Source organism: Dipodomys merriami, unplaced genomic scaffold (genome assembly GCF_024711535.1).
Source record: "Dipodomys merriami isolate MVZ:Mamm:240054 unplaced genomic scaffold, mDipMer1.0.p SCAF_9, whole genome shotgun sequence".
Taxonomy (NCBI): Eukaryota; Metazoa; Chordata; class Mammalia; order Rodentia; family Heteromyidae; genus Dipodomys; species Dipodomys merriami.
The window spans coordinates 34,922,408-34,946,636 of record NW_027206512.1 but is presented as its reverse complement, the minus strand read 5'-3'; the positions used below and the strand labels follow the sequence as shown (position 1 = coordinate 34,946,636).

Sequence of the window (24,229 nt, the reverse complement as noted above, 5' to 3'; positions counted from 1 at the left end):
AGTTGGAGGAGTCGTGTGGCCGCCGCGGAGAGGAGTGTCCCCCTCGCGGCCGGCTGCCGACGAGGGCCTGTCCCGGCCTCGCGCCTCTCTCCCCGGTCTCCCGCATGGTGTGGGCCGCTAGCTGAGCGGCGGCGAGGCGTGACGGACTGGGTGGCTCGGGGGTCGAGGCTTCCAGTCGCCCGCACTTCCTCCTGCAGCGCCGGTGCGCGGCGGGCTCGGCGGGCGGGATGGCGGCCGCGGCCCGGGGGAGCGCTCGAGCCTCGGCGCCTCGGCTGCTTCTGCTCCTGCTGCTTCCGCTGCTGTGGGCCCCGATCGGGGTCCGGGCGGGCCCGGATGAAGACCTCAGCCACCGGAACAAGGAGCCCCCGGCGCCCGCCCAGCAGCTGCAGCCCCAGCCCGCGGCCGGACAGGGCCCCGAGCCCGCCAGGGCTGAGGTGAGCCGCCGGGGATGGGGATGGGGCGGGGGCAGCGGCCGGCGAGGCCTCGGTACCAGCCTCGGGGCGCCGCCCTCCGTCCAGGCGCGGGCAGGGGGGAGGGGCGACGCGGGGAGGGGGCGGGGAGTCAGCCCAGGCTCGCCGGAGGAAGGCGACCGCCTGCGCCCTTTTCCCGGTGAGGCCTGGCCTCGCCCAGCTCCATATGGGGGAAGGGAGACGCAGAGCCCCACCGGGAGCCCGGAGGATCGGGATGCTGCTCCAGGGTCAGCGTCCCAGGGACCAGATGTGCCCCGCTGGACATACTCATCCCAAGTAGAAAGTTTCTCTCTTTCTCTCTCTTCTTTCTTTCCTTCCTTTCTTTCTTCCTTTCTTCCTTCCTTTCTTTCTTTCTTTCTTTCTTTCTTTCTCTTTCTTTCTTTCTTTCTTTCTTTCTTTCTTTCTTTCTTTCTTTCCTTTCCTTCCTTCCTTCCTTCCTTCCTTTCTTTCTTTCTTTCTTTCTTTCTTTCTTTCTTTCTTTCTTTCTTTCTTTCTCTTTCTCTCTCTCCTTCTTGAGCATTGCAGCTTAGAAAGTTCTTTTGTATTCTCTGAGAATGATCTCGTCGGCCCCTGCTTTGTTGAAACAGCCTATCTCCCTCCCCCTTCCCCCCGAATGCTCATCCAGACTCAGCCCGGCACACCCTGTGGATTTTTTGCCAAGTACAATGCATATGGATTGTTCACTGCGATTCTCACTTTTCTGGAAAACGTGCTTTGGCTTGCACAAAGTGGCCTTTGGAAGGCAGAGGAATAATCAGTATGACAGTGTCGATGCCAAAACTGCATTTATAAGTATACCTAAGTCCTGTATTTCGTTTGCCCTTCTCTCAGAAGATTTTAAACTTCTTAGTCGTTGTTAATAGGTACACTCACTTAGCAGTTCTGAAATCCCTCCCCCCCCACCATCTTGGATTCTCTTCATTTCCAATTCTGACTCCCAGATTTCTGAACTTCTTTCCTCTCTTTCATGTGCTCTCTTGTTGGTCTCCCAAACAAAAGACTTGTATGAAGCTCCTAGCTTGAGCCCCACGAGTCAGAACTCTTCTCATCTTCAAGAACAGTGTATGCCTGCTTTGTGGGAGCCTTTCCTAAAATTTCCTTGTTAAAAGGGACTTCTTTTTCTGACAAAAGTGTCTTTTCCTTTATTCAGACTATTGGAAATGGTTACTTTGGCTTTCCAGTTGCTTCATGTTTTCCTTTTTCCCTGTAGTATCAGAAGATGGAGCATTCCAAGAGACTGGTTTCACACAGGGAGAATTTTCTAAGTATCAGAGCTGTCCAGAATGTAGTAACAGATCTTGAGAAATAATGAAATTCTCCTTATTGGAAGTACTCCGGAAGAAGTAGAATAACTGGCCACCTATGAGGAGACTTAATTATTGTGAAGTTAAGATTCTGTGAGCTGATTTCATCCTCACAGCAGTTAAGCAAGTAGAGCAGGTGCCGTTTCCTGTTCATGAAAAAAAAAAAATCTTCCTTTGAAAAGTGAGGATTAGAATCCAGATTTCTGAGTTATTATGCTTCTTAGTATTCATTATATCATACCAGAACTCTTTTTTACTGTGAATAACTTACTGATGGATTTTAATGGTTCAGGTTACTGATGCTTTTCTCTTGGTTACATTTAGACCTGCTGCTTTGGGTTCTTAGGATTTGTGCACCTGTTTTGTCTTCTCCTGCTCGCTTTTTTAGTGTCTTAAGAGCACGGGCATATCTTTTTCAGCTTTCTCTTTTTCTTGAAAACCCTGCATTGGTATTTATTAAATTTCTTAAATTTGTTAAATTTCTATGAATGAAATAAAGTATCCCAAGTTTCTGTTGTTGATTAAATTTCTTTTTGGAAAGGTTGGCTGTAAAATGAACTCAAACAGAGCAAAAACTATAATAGTTTTTTTTTGCAAAAGTGTCTTTTCTCCTCTTTTTTCTTTCTCCCATCCTTTTGTCTTTGCTTGCTTACATTGCTTAAAGATCCACTAGATTAAATTAGGAAAACCTAGACTTTTATCAAATGTGATTCTACCCACTAGTGGGCAATGTTTAGGAATTTTAATTTGAATCTATTAGATAGTTGTTGTAAAATTGACTCATGTTAAGTTGAAAAACACAGTGGCAGAAGGCATTTAAACAAGAGTTTACAAATGTCCTGTGTTAACAGAAGTCAGAGGCTTATGAGATGGGTGGTCATGTTCCAGGGGGGAGATGCTCTAGGCTCCTGCTGTGAGGGAAATGGGGAGATGAGTCTCCTAGTCCTTTACCTCTGCCTACCCAACCTCTCCCAGTCACAGGTCAGGAGTGATGCTGCTATTCAGATGGCCACGTTTGGCACTTCTGCTGGTCTGACCTTGCTTCACACATCCACTTCAGAAACTGAACTGAAATGCTGACTCATGAACTTTATTCTTAGTGTTTATCATTTAGCCTGCTGCCATTTAACTCAGTGTCAGAAGTTTATTTTAAAGCAGTAATATAACTGTAATAATAGGATTTATAAATGTGTAACTTCCTAGGGGTTTCAATGAAGCTTTAGCCTTAGTGTGAGTTTTTAAGACAGAAGTAGTGACAGAACTATTAATAGTGCCTATGGTTACTGTGTTCTTAGGAAGCTGGGAAAAAAATCTAGCCATGCAAAATAAAGGTCATGGTAGAAACAAATCATTTATATAGTATTATCACATTTATATAGTATTAAGGATCCATGTCTTTCAAACTAGAGATGCAGAACAGAATAATCTGGTTTTAATTACATTTTAGCCTAACTATATGGCTCATTTTTTAAAACTTTAATTGCAGTTGTTGAAGGATTTTTTTTCTTTCACGTTTTTCAAACTATGCAATATATGTCATTTGCAGTGATATAAGATGATCAAAGGATACAGTTTGATAGCCATCTATTGAAGGGTTCAGCATTGTTGAATATTTCAAGTTTCTTGCCTGATGTGCTTTGCTTCCCAGGGGCTGGGAAGGTGGCTCAGTGGTAGAGTGCTTGCCTCGCATGCATGAGGCCCTGAGTTCGATTCCTCAGTACCACATTAGCAGAAAAGGCTGGAAGTGGCACTGTGGCTCAAGTGGTAGAACGCTAGCCTTGAGCTGAAGAGCTGAGGGACAGTGCCCAGGCCCAGAGTTCAAGTCCCACAACCGATAACAACAAAAAAATTATTCCATATATTAATTGTACAAAGGGAGGTACATTGTGACATTTCCATATATACAATGTATCTCATCAACCTTACTGCCTTGATCAGTCTCCATACTTCCTCTTTCCCTTGGTTGAATGTTTTTTTGGTGCTGATTGGCATTTGGGTAGAAGATTATAAACATGAATCTGTATCATGATGGGCACTTTAAAGTGAAGTGGCCGAATATCCAAATGGGGCATCTACATACATTTAACATTCTTTCCCTTTCTTTAGTTAGGTTAAAGAGAAGTTTATAATATTAGCTGTTTGGAAGTTTAAGTTAACTCTGAACTGACAGTCATGAAAAACCTGAATTTACAAACTCATGAGAAAAGTATTATTGATCACTTGGATCCTTTCTATGGAGTTTATGTTTCTGATGACCTTACTTTAGTTTTTTTTTTTTGGTCCAGTTGTGGGCCTGAACTCTGGGCCTGGGCGCTGTCCTTCAGTTCAAGGCTAGTGCTCTACCACTGGCGCCACAGCGCCACTTCTGGCTTTTTTTTTCTGCTTATGTGGTGATGAGGAATTGAACCCAGGGTCTCATGCATGCAAGGCAAGCGCTCTACCACTGAGCCACCTTCCCAGCCCACTTTAGTTTTGTAGGTTTATTTTCCCCTCCTTATTCCTTCTCTTTGCATAGAATGTATGTAGAAAACAAATTCCTTTAGTTGGGGAAGATCAGTTAGATTTAATAAAAGCAATTTACAGTGTATTTCGAAATATTCAGGTACTCCAAAGAACTATTCTGCATAGCACTATTGCTAAAGCCACAAAATCCTATGAGGTTCTTGTTTTCCTATTTTTTAGCTGTTTCTTGACCTTTCTTTTACTTATTAACTGTGTGAAGACCTTGCACAGAATCTTTTAAGCATTATTTCGTTTTTATTGGGTCACTGTCCTTTTCTATTCAGCTCAACCTCCTGATTCTGAGATCTCCTAATGACCTCTTCTGAGTGAAATTATAGTTATGGTACTCAATTTGTAAAAGGTGTCATTACTGGATATAATAAGAATTAATAGGATAATCCTCTACCAAGATATAACAAATTTGTAGTAAAATGTTATATGGTTACTTTTTATGCAGCTTTGAAACGATGTCCTTTTTTTATGGCATTGGGTTTGTCCTTGGGGCCTCAGGCTTGCCTAGCTTGCTTCTTTGCTCACTTGACCCTGCATGGCTTGAGCACCTCCACCAGGTAATTGATTTGCTGATTCATTTGGAGATCAGTCTTGGAACATTTTTCTCCCTTGACTGACTTTGAACCATAAGCATCCAGGCTCTCCACCTCATAGGCCTAAGCCACTAGTGCCCAGCTTGACCCTGATCTTTTATCCATAGTCACTGTTTAAAGTTATATGTATATATGTATATATATTTAATTTTTTTATTGTGAAAATACTGTACAGAGGGGTTACAATTACATGGGCAAGATAATGAGTACATTTCTTATCAAGCATTGTAGCCTCCTCCTTTGTTTCCCCTTCCCAGTTATATGTATATTTTTGTGTACACTTTTTGTAATTTCTGAAAAAGGTTTCTTCTGACTTCCTATCAGTAATGCAGGAGAGAAGCTAGTCCTGAGCTCGCCCTGATTTTCCTGATTCCTTTATCTTTAAATAGAAGTAGTTTTTGCTTTTATGCAGGGACATCAGTCTTGATAGCAAGCTGTAGATTTTGTTTCAAAGCAAGCATCTTCTGTAGTTCCAGCATATGTAGTTGGAGATTGCATGTAGGTATTTCTGTTGATGCAGTCATTTGTGCTCACTGAACTCTGGAAAAGAATTGCTTTTCTTTCTGTTATTTTCTCTTGAGGATCATGTAAGTACAAAAGAATACTTTTTAAATGAGGATACTTTGTATATATAGTTTTTTACTTTGGAATTTAAGCTGATTTTCAGAAGAGTTTTACCTTTTTTTTAAAAAAATCTGTTTTTAAGTTTCAGGTTGCTGATCCTGTTTTCAAGATGCAGTTCCGCCGGGTGCAGGTGGCTCAATGCTTGTAATCTTAGCTATTCAGGAGGCTGAGATCTGAGGATCATGGTTCAAAGCCAGCCCGGGCAGGAAAGTCCGAGAGACTCTTATCTCCAATAAACCACTAGAAAACCGGAAGTGGCACTGTGGCTCAAGCGGTAGCGCGCTCGCCTTGAGCTGAAGAGCTGAGGGAAAGCGCCCAAGCCCAGAGTTCAAGCCCCATGACCGACAAAAAAAAAAAAAGAAGAAAGGACAAAAAAGATGCAGTTCCTGTTTCAGGCATTAACCTACTGGGGCAGTGGTGTTTGTACGAGGAAAGCCCTTAGTATTTTGTTACTTCCTGTGATGTAACACTGGAGAAACACAATTGGAATTGCATTCTGCACCTGACCTTTCTCCTTTATGAGTCTCAATATTTGCTGCTATGCTCATAATTTCTGCCTTCTTGTTTTTAACAAAGCTACCATCTTTCCATATCTTCTGATTCCATGTTCTGTTCCTCTGGTACTTTCTCCTTTTTAGTGTTTGCTTCCTATCTGCTTATACATGCTCACAGATTTCTCCTGCTTGGAGAAAGGGGGAAAAAAGCTATTCATTTCACCCACTTAAAAAAAATATAGCATGCAACGGTTGTATATAGGTGGTTTTATTATGATATAACCACATGTTTATAATGTGTCCTGGTAGCCTTACCCCAATATCACTCTCCCTCATTTCCCTCATCCTTCTTACAACATTTTAACAGGTTTCCTCATTCTGTTTTCAGAATGGTTAACTGGAACAGAGCCACTCTCATTTAAGTTATCTATAATTACTCTGAAGTTTTAGGTAGAGTTAAATAATTACTATAGAAACTGGTTGATGAGGCCATTAAATATTATATTTTTGAACTCAGGCCTGGGTGTGTCTCTGAGCTCTTGCTCAAGGCTAACATTGTACCACTTTGAGCGATAGCTCCACTATCCATTTTTGAGTGGCTTATTGGAGATGACAGTCACACAGGGACTTTTCTGCCCAGGCTAGCTTCATACTGTGACCCTCAGATCTCAGTCTCTTGATTACAGCCTCAGATTAGAGGCATGAGACACCAGTGCCCAGCACTAATTCTGGTTGTTCTGGTTTCTTCCCTGGATACTGTTATTTTTACTCTTTGTTGAGATTTGATGAGCATTTATAATCATGTGCATACTATTTCGGTTTGCTTTTCTGTTTCCTTTACTCCTAAAGAATATATATATGTAAATATATATTCCATAGTCTGTCTAGATTGCATACATATATATTATTCTCTATAGATTGCATACATAAAACATTTCAGCTCAAATATTGTAATGATTTTTCATATTAGTATGTCTAGGACATTTATAAACTTTTAACTCTGCAGTTTAAATGGTAATGGATTTACCATCTAACAGTTCCCTATTGGTTGTCTCATTTTACTGCAAATGATAGCATTACATTTATATGTTTCACATACGAAATGCAACTCCGGAATATTTCTTTCTTGGACTTTGTTTCTGCCATGACTCTTTGCCCACAGTATTCACACAATTGTATTTGGGGGAGCCGGGAACAGGATCATTAAAAGGGGTAGTTACTAGGATAGGCCTTGTTCAAGTGGTTCTCCTTGAGTTCAGTCTGGAGGAGTCCAGATGAACCAGGGGAAAATGAGGTAGGAAGAGCAGGAAGCCCAAAACTATAGACATGAGCTTGTGTAATGAGCAGATAAAGTTTGACAACAGTATGGAGACAAGGCATGTTCACATGCTTCATTAAAGTCAGGTGTGATGGTAGCACATGCCACCAGGACTCAGGAGGATCACAAGTTTGAGGCCAGTCTGGACTACATAACGACCATATAGAAGAGAGGGGTAGGGAGAAACCCCCCAAATTTATTAGTTATGTTAGAAAATACTGTGATGAGTGTATTGGGTTGATTTTTTTTTTTCACCCAATTTAAACTTACTTTTGCTTCTTAAAACAGTAATTAACTACCAGCAAATGTGAAATTGCCTTACATGGCTGTTTTTGGTGGTTTGCATTTTCTGTTAAAACAGTGCTGCTGTAGCTTACCCAGGAGGGAGTAGTAGGTTTGTTTTTGGAATTAATGTGTGCTTTGGGAAGTATGGGATAGTTTCTTAAACAGTCAAGTGATATGAAGTAATTAGTTTCAGGGAGATTAATAAGTTGGCCTTATGTGGTGCTATAAGAACATATGTACTAGGATGTCCTAAGGACTTTATTCATTCAACCCTCAAAACAGTCATGTGAGGCGTGGTACTTTACAGATGAACTTTGAGTCACACAGAACATTTTCTTACCTTACAGGCCCAAGGTCATACAGTCATTGGTAATGCTTTGATGTGAACCCAGACAATTTTAATTCCAGACCCTGTGAAATTAATTCCTACCTCACTAGGGAGGGGATTAGACAAGGAAATGCCCTGTGCCCAGTGACCCTGTTAATTGGATTTTAAAAACATCTGCCTTAATACTTGTTACTCAAAATGCAGAGATCTGAGAATCTAGGTTTGGAGCTGGAGCAGGTAGGAAAGTCCTCGACTCTACCTCCAATTAATCAGCAACAGACCTTAACTAAAGGTGGCTCAAGAATTACATGTTTAATTAAGAAAAAAAAATTTTTTTTGGTTGGTCATGGGGCTTGAACTTAAATTCTAAGCTTGATTCATGCCTGTAATCCTAGCTACTCAGAAGGCTGAGATCCAAGGATCAAGGTTCAAAGCCATTTGGGGCAGAAAGTTCATGATACACTTACCTGCAATTAACCATCAGAAAACCAGAAGTGATGCTGTGGCTCAAAGTGGTAAAGTGCTAGCAGTGACTGAAAATGGCCAGGACAGCACTGAGTTCAAGCCACTGTTATTTACTTAAAAGTCTAATGCTTAAATGTTTTTGTTCTATACTTTGGTTATTTTAAAGTCCAGTAATATGTGTAACAGGTTTTTATATTGTATAAGGCATGTTCTCAGGATTTTATTTTTTGTCTCTTAGCTTTCCAAAGGTGGACAAAGTTAAAAATTAAAGAGAAAGGGGTGACATTGATCAACATGCATTGTATCTACAAACTCACAGGTTGAAACCTCTATACAACTACTTACAGACAAAAGCAAACTGAAGGATAATTTGTTAGGCTTGGAAGAGACCTTTGAAAGTGATTCATCCTGGGGCTGGGAAGGTGGCTCAGTGGTAGAGCGCTTGCCTTGCATGCCTGAGGCCCTGGGTTCGATTCTTTACAACCACATAAGCAAAAAGAAAAAAGCCGGAAGTGGCACTGTGGCTCAAGTGGTAGAGCGCTTGCCTTAAGCTGAAGAGCTGAGGGACAGTGCCCAGGCCCAGAGTTCAGGCCTCATGACCAGACCCCCCCCCCCAAAAAAAAATGAAAGTGATTGATTTTGCCTAGGGTTTTTTCTTGGGTTAATATGATAATTCTTGGTGTCTGGGACTGTCCCATGCATGGGAGGGTGCTTAGTAGCATCTTGGCCTCTACCCATTAGATGTCAGTAGTTTCCCTTCAGTTGTAGTAATGAAAAATGTCACCCAATGTCACCATGTACCACCTTTGAGACATAGTCACCCTTTTCAAGAAAGTCACCCTATTCAAGAATAGTGTGCTGTCTAGTTTCTTTCTTTGGAACTAACTTGTTGAGCAGTGAGCTTAACCACCTTCTCTTACAGCTCATTCTAGCTTCAGGGGACTTGAGATAGAAATTTTTTTTCCATATTAAGTAACCTAAACCCTGTCAACACCTTTTTAGCTCTCTCTCAGGACCCAGTTTACTGGAACACAGTAGATCTCTCCCTTCTTCTGACTGGTCTCTCATGATTGCCTTAGAACTCAAGCGAGCAAACATTTTTAGTAATGAGTCCAAACAATAACTAGATTTTGTAGACATACCTATGCAGCATACGTAGGATCTTTGTTGTATAATCTTCCTCACCTGATTTCCTCCCTCTGTTTTTACAATCTTCAAAAATGTAAACAACATTCTCAGCTCAAGACAGGCTGGGTTTGGCCTCATGGATGGTTTGCTGAACCCGGGCTTTAGAATTGTTTTCTGTGGCAGAGGATCTGCAGTGTCTTCTTACAGTCTGGGGCCCTGAGCAGTCAGGAACTTAGGAGAAGGCTGAGCGGCAAGCACCACACTGCTTACTGACGTCGACAGTTGTGTCACATGTCTATCTTGGACTCAGCTTTGTCTTTTTTTATTAGTTCACATTACTTTCTAGGTATTTTTAGATTTCATTTTAGGGCCATCTATATATCTAGCTGTTTTAAACTTCCTCTTAGCTACAGGCAACTCTTGTTCTAGCCTTTGAGAGCTTTCTGGATCTTACTTTGTCCTTTACAATGTCAGTGAAATGTCTCTCACGTTACTTGTATGTTTGATAAACATAGCTGGATCTTCCACACAGAACACTAGGAAAAGGTTGAGAGATAAGGACTAAATCTTAGATGAGACATTTAAAAAATAAGAGGATTTTAGTGTATGAGCATAGCTAATTTATATTCTAAATTGTTTTGAAGAATTCTGTGTAAATCTGAATTTTAGCACCTATTTTCAAAGGTGACTGTCATTACTCATGGTTTTTAAAATAAGATAGAAAATACATGTAAAGGCTGCAATGAAGAAAAACTGAGTCATTTACATGTAGAATACAGTAATTTTAAATAATCATTTTTTCAGAAAGTACACTTATTTTTAAATTTCAGAAAGGATTTACACCAGCAGCCCCGGTTCATACAAATAAAGAAGATCCAGCAGCCCAAACCAATCTGGGCTTTATCCACGCATTTGTCGCTGCCATATCAGTAATCATCGTGTCCGAGCTGGGTGACAAGACATTCTTCATAGCTGCCATCATGGCCATGCGCTATAACCGCTTGACTGTTATGGCTGGAGCGATGCTTGCCTTGGCGCTGATGACCTGCTTATCAGGTGAGTGTGCTTTGCCTCTGGTGATTTTGCTCTATTACCAGAAAAGGCCTGGTGTGGAACATTTGAGTTATTGAATCATTTGACTAGTTACCATTTGACTAGTTACATAAATTCTTTTTTTTTTCGGAGGGTTGTGAGGCATGAACTTGGGACCTAACGTGCTCTCCCTATAATCGCAGCTACTCAGGAGGCTGAGATCTGAGGATTATGGGTCAAAGCCAGCCCAGGCAGGAAAGTCCGTGAGACTATCTCCAATTAACTGTCAGAAAACTGGAAATGGCACTCAAAGTGGTAGAGCTGAAGAGCTCAAGGACAGCACCCAGGCTCTGAGTTCAAGCCCCATGATTGACTAAAAAAAAAAAAGCAAAACATAATTTTCTCTTCAGAAGTAAATGTTACAGAAGTAGGAGGAAACTTTACACAGTGGTTATCACTTATTTGGAATGAGTTTGCAGAGAAAGTATTGCTGAAACTTCTGGCTTGAGAAGACATGGAAAACCATTGTGTTTATATGCCTCTTCTCTGCTCTGAAGCCTGGCTGGCTCCTCAGTTCTCCACATCTTCTCTCTGCTCAGGTGTGAGGTCTCTAATGTTCTTATCCACAGCTTGTCTCCCTCTAGCTGTGGGGCTCTGACAGCTATCACTTGGAGGGTTTTCTTGTTTTTTTTGTGCCAGTGCTGGGGCTTGAATTCAGGTTCTATATGCTGTCCCTGAGTTATTTTGCTCAAGGCTATTGCTCTACCACTTGAACTATAGCTCTACTTCCATCTTTTTGGTGGTTTATTGGAGATAATAGTCTTAACAGATTTTTCTGCTAGGGATGACTTCAAAACATGATCTTCAGATCTTAGCTTCCTGAGAAGCAATAATTATAGGTGTGAGCCAGTGGGACCTGGCTTTAAAACCCTTCTTTTTTTCTTTCTTTTTCTTTTTCTTTTTTCTTTTTTGTCAGACATGGTGCTTGAAATCAGGGCTTGGGCACTGTCCCTGAGCTCTTTTGCCCAAGGCTAGTGCTCTACCACTTTGAGCTACAGTTCTACTTCTGGTTTTCTGGAGGTTAATTGAAGATCAGAGTCTTACAGACTTCCCTGCCCTGGCTGGCTGGAACTCTGATCTTTAGGTCTCAGCCTCAAGTGGCTAGAATTACAGATGTGTGCCACCAGTACCCAGCTTGGTAGCTTTTAAAATTACAGCCAACTTGGGCTGGGAAGGTGGCTCAGTGGTAGAGCACTTGCCTTGCATGCATGAGGCCCTGGGTTCGATTCCTCAGCACCACATAAGCAAAAAGAAAAAAGCCGGAAGTGGCGCTGTGGCTCAAGTGGTAGAGCGCTAGCCTTGAGCTGAAGAGCTGAGGGACAGCGCCCAGGCCCAGAGTTCAGGCCCCACGACCGGACCCAAAAAAAAATAAAAAAAATAAAATTACAGCCAACTTAATCACTAACACATTAACTTTCCTAAGCTCTGTATTTCACAGACTTCTTGATATCTACTCATACCCTACACAACCAATTCTGGGCAGAGTATTTTTGTCCTACTGTTTTACCAGTCTGGAACAATCCTTTAAGATAAAGTGTACTTTATAAAATACTTTTTCACTCTAAACCATTTCTTTTTTTCCTTTAACTTTTTTCTTCAGAAACTTTCTTCCTGTATCTTTGTTACGTGCTGATTTCTATCTCTTTCAAGAGTGCCTTTTAGTGTGATGGGAAAGTTAGGAAAGGAATATACTTTCAATAGACAGAAAACAGGTCATCTCTAGGTGAAGAATAGCAATGATTTTTACCACCACACAGTTTTAAGTATGTTAAGTCCTTCTCCAGAACCCTCTGGGTTGACTCACTGTCCCAACAGGGAGTAACTTGATTATATTTGACTTGAGGGGCCGGTTCACTGGCCTAGCTAAGTAAGTTAAAAATCCATTGTTTCACATCTATTTGTTGACCTACCTTAGGCTGGTATGAAGTCTCCCATTAATCCTTAGGTGGACAGAGTACTCAAGAAATGCATTTTGTACATTCCATAATCTTAGTGCCATCTAGCTTAGTTGTAAAGTTTAATTACACATTTTCTCTAGGAGACCTTCCCATCTTCCATTTTAAGATCCCTTTGCTCATAACTAGCTGCTACCTAGCAGTATTCCCCACTCAGGGACTCAAGTTTCTAAAGTATTCTAGGGAATCTACAGTGTTCTAATGGCTGGTAAGTTGAAGTCAGTCTTTGGCTACTACTTCCTGGAATATAGGCCTAGGTCTGAAGTCCTTACCTTTGTTAACTGTAGATACAGAGAGCTTGAGAGGTGTATAGAGCAATAGAATTCTTTTCCCTCCACAGATGATCATAATTAGGTAACAGTACTAAAACACTATTGGTTTTTTTATGTTCAAAACCATGTGAATCCAGAGGATTTTGCAGGTAGAAGACTCCCTATGTAGTCATGTGTTACGTTGGTCTGGACTCAACTATACTGGCTAAATTGTCTGGAACATGTGTGGTAGTTAGGATATCACGGATATCCTGTTTTGAAGTATATGCCTTTAATCATTTTTACCTTTGAGTTAACTCTTTAAGTTGTGTCAGCTTTATTTAGTTTTATAGTCTGGAAACAAACTTGGCTAAAACATTAACTGTAAAGGCCAGCGAAGAGGAGGAACACCTGGCTTCTCTTGGAGCTATCAAACAGTGGTTGAAAGGAAGGCAAGGATACAAGTTCCTGCCCAGGTAGAAGGTGGACAGGCATGGGTATCAGGTACATCAAGTAACCATGCTTATGAACTTTTTTTCCCCTCCACTTCTCAGCTTTACTGAGTGTGTGTGTGGTAGTACTGGGACTTGAACTCTGGCTTGGGCCCTGTCCCTGAGCTCTTTTTGCTCAAGGCTAGCGCTCTACCACTTGAGCCATAGCTCCACTTTCAGCATGTTTTGGTTCATTGAAGGTAACAATCTCATGGAGTTTTCCTGCCGCCTGCTTGGGCTAGCTTCAAACTGTAATCCTTAGATTTCTAATGTGAGAGAGTAGCCAGGATTACAGGTGTGAGCCACTGGCACCTGGTGGTTTTACTTACTTTTTTTTTTTGTCAGTGGTGGACCTGAACTCTGGGCCTAGGCACTGTCTCTCAGATCTTAAACTTAAGGCTAGCACTCTACCACTTGAGCCACAGTACCACTTCCGGCTTTTTCTGCTTATGTGGTGCTGAGGAATCAAACCCAGGGCTTCATACATACAAAGCAAGCTACCACTGAGCCACTTTCCAGCCCCCTGTAGTTACTTTTGAAGGGGCAGGTACAAGTGACTTCATTTGAAAGTCCCCTTCTCCTTTATACAGTCTTCCTTTATACTTAATACCCCAGCCCTTGGGAAGATACTTTTAGACAATACAAATACCTTTTCTTGAGGGGAGGGTTTGAACTCAGGGCTTGGCACCCTTGCTTGGCTTTTTTCTGAGGGTTGGTTCTCTACCACTTGAGCCCACTTTCTGTTGGTTTTTGCTGGTTAATTGGAGATAGTCTCATGGTCTGAAAGCCTCAGATCTCAGCCTTCTAAGTAGTTAGGATTACAGGTGTGGACCACCTGTAATCTGTATTGGCTCAGATAACCTATTCCCCATAAATCTAGCATAATTTTTGTATGATCAAAACCTTCCAGGTATCCAGAGCTTCCTGTTCAAGTCACCCATCTTTCTCCCACATCCTGCCTGTTTCCTGCCCCCCCCAGGCCTATTTCACATTTGTTGCCTCCTTTATTACATAGGTTCCTTGAATATTCTTGCTGTATTTGTCTCCTGCTCCCTTTTTTATTCATAAACCTCCTTCCCACTTACCCCCGCCTTCCCATCTTGATTCAGTTTCCTAATATTCATTCAGTTAAACTGTTTAAAAGATTTATACTATGGAGAAACCTTTTCTTGATGATTGCAAAATGATGACTTTCTAATTCCTGTCTATGCAGAGATGAGCGCTGGCATTGCCCTGTAATAAGAGAACTTCCTCTCTTTTTTCTTGTCTATTAACTGTCAGTATAGACTACTTCCTTCTTCAACAGTTTATAGTTAGTAAGCTGTTTTGGGAGCCTTTTCAGGCTGCTTTGCCTCCTCTGTCCTTGTAGCATCATCTGGTTCTGTTTTTTTTAGTAGAGCAAGAGACCACAGGCTCATCCTTTGTCTAATGTGCCCCATTGTGGGATTGGTCATTTCCGTGGAGCTCTTTAGGGGAGTATGGTATTAGAACCCGTGATCTGAATCTTTATTTCTTGACCTTGTAGTGGTTGGACTTAGAAAATATATGCCTAAAGTAAGTGTGTGTGTGCATACATATTAGAGATTTTTTTTCCAGTTTTATAAAATAGACTTTAAATAACTTAAAAGGGCAGAGTTTGAATCATGTTACATGAGAATCTTGTCATGATTCTTCATGGTTGAAGGATTTGTGATGAAGAAATGTTACCTATGTACCTATGTATTGTTGCTTCTGTGTTTAAAATCTTGGGAATCTTTGGAGGACATCTGAGCTAGCCTCCCTCAACTACTGTATCTTGTACAACACAGAGGTTGAACATATCTGGAGAGAAGTTCAGTATCTTAATTAAGGAAGGCTCTTGTGAGTATAAGCAATATGGAAATTAGTGTGAAGGTTTCTTAAACTGTCGTACCACTCTTGGGCCTATACCCAGTCAATACACAGCAAAGATACACAGCAAAGAGACCTGCATGTCATGTTTATTCCTGCTTTGTTCACAGCAGCCAAATGATGGAGTCAGCTGCGTGGTTAAAAACTAACAAATGGATAAAGAAAATAATGGTACATGTGTATCAATGGAATATTCAGCTATAAAGAAAAATGAAATTATCCCTTGCAGGAAAGTATATGGAACTGGCAATCATGCTGAGTGAGCTCATTTGCAGACTTGGAAGACACACACTTGGCATATGTATTTTTAACAGAACTTGATTATAACTGTGGGATTATTTGATGAGGGGACAAGGTGGGGAGAGGAAGAGGGAAAGAGTAATGGAGGGTAAATACATTGTACAGAGGGGTTACAATTACATGGGCAAGGTAATGAGTACATTTCTTATCAAGCATTGTTTTCCTCCTTTGTTTTCCCCCTACCATCACTTCCCATCTTCCCCCCACCCCCCAGCCTTGCTGTTTAACAATAGGGGGCAGCAGATATAGAAAGCAGTAATAAACTTACCCTGCATATATTTTAGTCAGAGGGAATAGTATGAGCTGTAGGTGAGAGTGGTGGAGTATGCATGTGTGAAGATAAAACAGAAATCTATTCAGGTTGTTTTAATGGGGAGGGAGGATGGAGAGTGAGGGAGTTTGATTGGAGTACATTGTATGCACGTATGGAAATGACATAATGAACTTTTCCAGGTACAATGCATTGCTAATAAAAATCTTAAAAAAATTCTTGTGGAAGGTGTGTCATCTTCAAGAAGGCTTGTCTACTTCTTAGTGGACAATTATTTCCAGTTATTACATAGATTCTAACATGAACCAGATTTCTTTGACAGTGAATTATAATTTCTTGAAGTAAACCATTTTTTTGGTCTTCTGTGAAACATACCAGTTAACCAGATACACCGCTGGCATCTTTTTGCAGTTTTGTTTGGCTATGCTACCACAGTCATCCCCCGGGTGTATACATACTATGTTTCAACTGCATTATTTGCCATTTTTGGCATTCGAATGCTACGGGAAGGCTTAAAGATGAGTCCAGATGAGGGTCAAGAGGAACTGGAAGAAGTTCAAGCAGAGTTAAAGAAGAAAGATGAAGAAGTAAGTCTGTTGAATATCTGGGCCCAAAACAGACATAATGAGGAGTAAAAACTACCTAAAGGTTTTTCAATGGCCATATCGTATGATATATGAAGGCTGTACAAGAGGAGCTAATTTTCATGTGTTTGTGTGCACGTGCACATACACTTGCCAGTATTGAGGCTTGAACCCAGAGCCTTCATTCAAGGCTAGTGCTCTACCACTTGAGCCACGGTTCCACCTAAGTAGCTGGGATTACAGGTATGAGCCATCAATGCCCAGCAGAGTCTGTCCCTGTAATCTGGTTGTGATAGACTTAGATCAGTGTGAATGTGGTAAAGGAAGTAGAGGACAACACTAGACATGGCAGTTGGCTTCCTTATGTTGATTATAAGTTCCTGAAAAGCAGGGGCCATGTTAAAATTTATAAGTCGCTTCCATAGCATGTAGAATACTAAATAAATCACTAAATGTAGTTTTGTTTGGAATGAAGAAACTTGGGGACAACATTTTTTTTGGAGCATATTCCAAGGTAATTAAACAAACTTAAAAATAAATGCTTTTATGTCACTTTGATTTTCTTGCTGGCATTAATGTCATTTTTCATTTGTTTTAGTTTCAACGAACCAAACTTTTGAATGGACCAGCAGATGTTGAAACGGGTACAAGCACAACGATACCTCAGAAAAAGTGGTTGCATTTCATTTCACCCATTTTTGTTCAAGCTCTTACACTAACATTCTTAGCGGAATGGGGAGATCGCTCTCAACTCACTACAATTGTTTTGGCAGCTAGAGAGGTGAGTGTTTGAGAGAAGACTGCTTTTGTATTACCTTGCTTGGATGGCCATCACTCATCTTGCCAACCTCTCAAATTAGCTCCCACTTTGCAGTTCGTGTGTCTAGAGTGAATCGGTCTGTTTTTTGTTTCCCCAGTACTGCTTAAACTCAGCACCTGGGTACTGTCCATTAGGTTTCTCACTCAAGCCTGATACTCTGCCTCTTCAGCCATAGTTCCACTTCTGACTTACGACTTTTTGATGTTTAATTGGAGAAAAGCATCTCATAGGGGCTGGGATGTAGCTCACTGGCAAAGTGCTTGTCTAGCACGTGCATCTTCCTGGTTTGGATCCCCAGAACCAAAAGAGAAAAAAAAAAGTATCTCATGGATTTTCCTACGTTGGCTTCAAACCTTTATTCTCAGATTTCAGCCTCTTGAGTAGGTAGGATTAAAGGTATGAGCCACTAGTGCCCTGCTTTTAAATTTTTGATCCCCTCTTGCTAAGTTCTTTTCTTTATCTGCTTCACGTTGTATGCTTGTTAGGAATATCAATTGTTAGCTGGGGTATGGTGGTGGTTCATGCCTGTAATCATCGCTCTCAGGAAGTGAAGATATGAGGATGGTAAGTTTGAGGTCAGCTTGGGATACCCTCTCTCAAACAAAAAGGGAATGTATTGGTACGATACTATTAATGGACGGCTTGACAATTTAGTGTTTATTCCTATACTAAAGAGATAATTGAGTTGCTGTAGTTGAGTAGAAATTCAGAAATGGATTGCCTGTCCATCAGAGAATTGGTTCAGTATTCATAAACTTCTGTGTAGCTCTTTGAATGCTAACTCTTCAGCAGCATCTTAATAGCATGGAGAATTTTTTTTGGGGGGGGGGGCTCCAGTCATGGGGCCTGAACTCTGGGCCTGGTCTCTGTCCCTCAGCTCTTTAGTTCAAGGCTAGCACTTTACCACTTGAGCTAGGGCGCCACTTCTGGCTTTTTTATTTTTTCTGCTTATGTGGTGCTGAGGAATCAAACCCAGGGCCTCATGCATGCAAGGCAAGCGCTCTACCACTGAGCCACCTTCCCAGCCCAGACATGGAGAAATTTTAAAAGGTGGCTTACTTTTAAGATATATAAAGACTGTATAAAACTTAAGGAAAGCAGTTCCAATTATATAGGAGACATAGGAGCAGGACTGAAGTCTGAGACCTATCCAGAAGTGTGCATATACATGAAAATAGCTGAAACAAAACCAAAAAATACACAGATGGGGGCATGGCTCAAGTGGTAGAGCACTTGCTAACATGACCCTGAATTCAATCCCTATTGCTCACAAAAGGACATGTATTTTATTTATAAACCTTGTTTTTGAGAGGAATAATAACTATCTTAATGTAAGTTGTCAGTTACTATTGACACAGGCTTATCAAGATGTACTGAGAGGATTCAAGCTGTAGTACTGTCCATTCCTTAACCAGTCATGGTCTTACCTAGTTTTATATCAAGTGGTACTATTTCAGATTAAAAATAGGATTTACGTGGAAATGGCTACAGAACAACATACTTACATAGACTGCAGTTAAAGCATTTGAGGCCAGGACTTAGACAATCTGGAATGGTCTTTTTCATTCTATTCCTGTAAAACACATTTTGGTTTAGAATGTCTTCTACTGGCCATGACCTGCCTGTCGGCTTCTGTTGCTTCTCACATTGTCAGAATTTGGACTTGGAGGTGACCAGGAGGTTGTGAGTGCTTGCAGCTGGGTGAGCTCAGGTGCGCCGCATGTAGCCCACTCTTATGTGGCCGTGTCTTGGGAAGCACTTCGCTGTGCCTCCTGTATTTTCTCATGTGAAAGTTGAGATGACTGCATGGATTCTGGTGGTCCCTGACACAGCATTCTGCCATCCTTCCCCACTACTGGGCACCACAGTGGTTGTTAAAGAGCTCTCACAGACCAGAAATAGCATCCACTAAAAAATGTTTGCTTTTTCCTCTGTATGAGCCAGCCATGCATTGCCCTTTATCTCAGCTTTATCTCTGCTTCCAGCACAGTGTTCCCAGCCTGGATTTCTCTGAATCCTAGTTATTTTGAGTACAAGGCAAAAAAGGGGGCATAGAAAACACCTAAATAATACAACCTTAAAAAAGTCAATGTACAAATTATATACAATATACAAACTGAAAAATATTAGAGGAACTGTCTTATTCAATTTAATGTATTTCAAGTATCATTTTCAAATAGAAGGATGCCACTTTCTGGAGTAGCATTTTGACTCTCACATACGATAGATTTGGGGCAGTGTGGTTTTACTCTTCCCAAACTTCTCCCAGCTGCCAGTAGATGCTTGAAGCCATTTTCACTTTGTGCACATACACTGCCTACCCCCCCCCTCCCCCCCAGCCTGACTGCACAAGGCAGCACAAGGCCTTTCCAACTCCCTGCTGTATTCCACATATCCCATCCTGTAGCTGAGATCTTTGTCTTCTCCCAGCCCAAGTTCGTGAGTGCTGTACCCGGCACCATCTCCATTTTTACTGAGAGCTTTCCTCAGTTCAACTCTCCAGTGCTACTCTTCCCTGCTTCTTGGTCTCAGAGGTCTAGGCTGAGGAGAGTAGGACTAGGCTCAACACTCTTACTTCACCAGAGATGTTGGGTGGTGCTTCACATGAACTGATTACAGCCAGTGACGAAATCTGCTGTGGTTCTTACGGGCCAACAGCTTGGCCACCTCTTGAGTCTCCTTTGGATAATTCTTCCTGTCATCCCTTGAATGTTGCTTTCCTCGTGGTTGTATTTTCCATATCCTTTTTCTATTCTCAGTGTTTTGTACTGAGGTCTCTTAGCTTATTGACCATCTGGTTCCACTGACACCTGAGCTTTACCTTCACTTACTGTCAGTACCCATAACCCTCCTTTTGTTTTAATCATAACAATCTTACCATTGCTCATGCAAAGAATTAAAGAGAAACTCGTGTTTCATGCCTGATTTTCTTCATTGGTCACCATTATGTGTCAAATTCATCTGCTTTCTTTTGCCTGTAGTTTGTTACTCCAGTCCAGGCTAGCATTTTTTTTTTTTTTTTTTGGACCAGGGCTGCCACTCTGCCTCTATCTTACTCCTTCCTATTCCACTGACTTTTTTTTTTTTTTGCAGAGGTGAAGGGAAGGGAGGAAGGGGTCAGTCATGGGGCTTGAACTCTGGGCCTGGGCACTGTCCCTGAGCTCTTCAGCTCAAGGTGAGTGCTCTGGTACTTGAGCCACAGTGCCACTTGTGGTTTTCTGGTGGTTAATTGGAGATGTCTTGTGGACTTTTCCTGCCTAGGCTGGCTTTGATCCTAGAATCTCAGCTTCCTGAGTAGCTAGGTGGCGTGAGCCACTGGCGCCTGGCTCCACTGGACTTTTAAAGCATAAATGTCTTCTACCATTCCCATGTGAAAAAATAGCCAAGTGTCTGAAGACAAAGCTGAACTCCCAAGTTTATAGTTTGTTTCATGATCTGGCGCCCATCTTTTCCCTTCCAGAGCAGGGACAGGCAAGTGTTTTGCTCCTGCCCTCCACTCCACCACCTCCCAGCCCCTTGCTCCTATCTGATAGCTGCCTCTTGTGCCTCACTGGTTATCTAGAAATGCTGTTGTTCCCTAGGCTCTTACTGCTGGTCTGTTGCTTTCTCCTTAGAATGTTCCATACCCCACACAAATAACCTCTGTCTCTTCTGGGCTATCTTCTATAAAATTTTCACAGATTCCCCCCCAATTGAACTACCTTTTTGTACTGGCAGCATCTGTTTATGGGATGAATTTGTTTCCAACTAAACTAAAGCATTTAAGGTGAAGAACTTCTGTTCTTAGGGAAGTTGGTCATAGTATACCATAAAGGAGGTTTAGTCTGACAGTGTATCACTGGCATATATACCTTCAGGTAGTTATTAACACCTTTTTTTGCAAAGCTACAATACTCCTGCATTTTGAGAATTACTTAGGCTTTTTGGTGCTTCATCTGTGGTTTTCTTTGATTAGTTTCCTCTTGGATTTTAAGCTAGTAAAGTAAAGCTACTTACCTTTGCTTCCAGGATCCCTATGGCGTAGCAGTTGGGGGAACAGTAGGACATTGTTTGTGTACGGGTTTGGCAGTAATTGGAGGAAGAATGATAGCACAAAAAATCTCCGTCAGAACTGGTAAGGGTTTTTTGGTTAATTAAAAAGCAATCTTTTGCTCTAACTTTCTTAAGTCACTGGGAGATTAGAAGTAGGATGTTAGTTTAAATTCTTTTAAAGTATACTGTCTAGTCTTTGAAATTACCACCTTAAGTTCCTTCACATTATCCATTACTGCAGACTGCTGTTCTCTGTTTTAATTTTTGGCCATGGATGGGTAAGTGTTGAACATCAGGACTTCATGCTTGCTCAGCTGGCATTTTACTTCTCAAGCCATGCCCAGGTTTTTGCTGGTTATTTTAGGGAGTCTTGTGAACTTGACTGCCTACACTGACGTTGAACCATAATCCTTTGTATCTCAGCTTCCTGGTACCTAAAATTAAAATTGTGAGACCTAGGTGCCAGACTTATTAGTACATTTATTTATTTATTTTTAATTTTTATTTTTTTTGGGTCCGGTCGTGGGGCCTGTACTCTGGGTCTGGGCACTGTCCCTCAGCTCTTCAGCTTAAGGCTAGCGCTCTACCCCTTGAGCCACAGCGCCACTTCCGGCTTTTTTCTTTTTGCTTATGTGGTGCTGAGGAATCAAACCCAGGGCCTCGAGCATGCAAGGCAAGCGCTCTACCACTGAGCCACCTTCCCAGCCCAGTACATTTATTTTTAAGCCAGTAAAACAATTACCACTAGAAATATGAGGAATCCTTAAAAATGTCAGGACTGGGAATCAGCTGGATGTGATACATTAAGGCCAGTTGGGAGACAGAAGAGATTGAGAATTTGTTGTTCTTGCCCTACTTGGTCAAAATGTTCATGAGACCCTCATCTGAATAAAAAAGCTGGGCATGCTCCCATCCCAGCTACTAGAGGAAGCATAGAAGGACCAAGACAAAAAGACGTTGAAGTGTGGCTCAAATAGTAGAGCCCCTGCCTAACAAGTTTAAATCCCAATACTTCTCAACAACCTGGGAATCAGAAGTAGAGACCAGTTATGATTCCATTAAATGAAGTTTAAAGATGAAATAATTACTGTTTGTATTGCTGACCATGCTCCTTTTTCATATGTGGGTTTTAAGGTGAGCTGCTGTATAGTTCACTACAGTTGCTAACACTGTTCGATTTAGTAGTTTTGTCTTTAGACAGTGCTACAGAACTGACTCTTAATGAGCCAAGAATGCTAAGTATTTTATTTTTCCAAGGTCACATTATTAGATGTGGAAAACAATTTGACTTCCTCGTATTTTTGTTTATATAACATTTTGCTTAAACCGTTTTTCTCTTCTCTTGCAGTGACAATCATAGGAGGCATCGTGTTCTTGGCATTTGCATTTTCTGCACTATTTATAAGTCCTGATGCTGGTTTTTAATGAGCTATTTGTCTGGATTTAGCTTGAGATAGATAACTCTTGTCTTTCTGTACATAGTGTAAACTAAAAGTAATGGAAAGTACTGTATTTTCTATCATTGATTTGTGAGCTTGACCCATTTAATGAAAGTATTACGTCCAAAAGAGATAATCATTGATTCTGTTCGTAAAATGGATTTTTAAAAGAAACCTGACTTTGAAGTGTGGATTCTTCTCAAACATAATTATGGTAATAATTAGGTCCCCATTTGTATTTTGGTATATCCAGAACCATTGTGGGGTCTGCTACTTGATTTTCTTTCAGCCTGACCCCTTTATAAGGAATATAAAATTTCTCCTTAGTCATTGAGGTGTTTTAAGATGCTTACCTTGAAACTGTCAAAGATGGAATTTAATTTCTTTTTTTTAAAACATTTCCCTGAGCCAGTAGGCAGTAGTTTTAATCATAAATCTTTAAGTTTAGAAAGAGAAATACTGTTACTATTATTAATAACATGATGCAATAAGAATATTTGCTAGGTCCATTTTTCCTTTTTTAAAAATTGGGTAGGACACCCAATATAGAAACAGTCAATATTTGACAATGTGGAATTACCAAATTAAAAGAGAATACTATCAATGTATTCATATTTTTTCTATATTGAATAAACAATGTAACATAGAAACAATGTAAATAAAAATGGTGTGACCAGTACTTGGTTTTCCTTGTGTGTTATGCTGATTATAAGCTTTCTAACTTATTAGTGATTATATACCAATTTTTCAAAGTAGAAGTAAAAAAATCTTGATGGCATAGCTACAACAGAAGTCTGAGAGTATTCTAAAACTCAGCTTTGCCTTCATAGATCTGTGAGCAACTAGATAGCAATGCAAGGTTGGGGAGGACCTTATCGAGAGGTGACTGGTACTACAACAGGAAGTCAGAACAGGCAGTTCAGTTTCAGAGCTTATGGCTGTGCAGTGTGCTAATTAGGAGGCTGCCTTGTTTTATCATGGCAGTTTCAGCGATCACTGCCACCTACAGTATATTGTAACTTTATTCTCCACCCAAGTGGCAATATGAAGGCCAGATCCACAGAAATATCCAGGTGTTTCTGTGTAGAATATAATAAGAGCTCTAACAATTCTGTTTACTGAGCTACTACAAAGGTTTACAGTAAAATTGGTCATCTGAAGTAACTCTGAAAGAACCCAGCTAATCACCAAGTGTTTTACAAAATAATTGTGGGAAGGTCAGCTAACTACTAAAGAAGAGCTTCCGGGCTGGGAAGTTGGCTCAGTGGTAGAGCGCTTGCCTTGCATGCCTGAGGCCCTGGGTTCGATTCCTCAGCACCACATAAGCAAAAAGAAAAAAGCTGGAAGTGGCGCTGTGGCTCAGGTGGTAGGGCACTAGCCTTGAGCTGAAGAGCTGAGGGACAGTGCTCAGCCCCAGAGTTCAGGCCCCACAACCGGACCAAAAAAAAAAAAAAAAAAAAGAAGAGCTTCCTTTGAATGTCCAGTTAGTATATTGTACATACTAACAAAAAAATTGGTTTTTTGAAACTAAGTTCTCCATCATAAAAAGTGTGTATTACAGGTTTGAAAGATACCCACAAA

The 24,229-nt window shown here is 41.1% G+C and overlaps 1 protein-coding gene across 1 annotated transcript; it reads left to right on the top strand.

The window, feature by feature from the left end:
* On the top strand, window positions 1–23,327 carry Tmem165 (transmembrane protein 165). Its single transcript, XM_070013214.1, has 6 exons — window positions 1–434; window positions 10,354–10,579; window positions 16,185–16,360; window positions 16,956–17,138; window positions 21,186–21,291; window positions 22,558–23,327. Exons 1-6 carry the CDS (start codon window positions 228–230, stop codon window positions 22,632–22,634), a joined length of 975 nt encoding a protein of 324 aa, XP_069869315.1. The 5' UTR covers window positions 1–227; the 3' UTR covers window positions 22,635–23,327.
* The last annotated feature ends 902 nt before the right edge of the window (window positions 23,328–24,229 follow it).

What these genes read in the sequence shown, in the direction of transcription:
- Tmem165 (XM_070013214.1), top strand. Translation starts at nt 228, where the DNA reads ATGGCGGCCGCGGCCCGGGGGAGCGCTCGAGCCTCGGCGCCTCGGCTG. An exon ending in TAAAGAAGAAAGATGAAGAA is followed by an intron (nt 16,361 to 16,955) that starts GTAAGTCTGTTG and finishes CATTTGTTTTAG; the next exon opens with TTTCAACGAACCAAACTTTT. An exon ending in TTGTTTTGGCAGCTAGAGAG is followed by an intron (nt 17,139 to 21,185) that starts GTGAGTGTTTGA and finishes CTTTGCTTCCAG; the next exon opens with GATCCCTATGGCGTAGCAGT.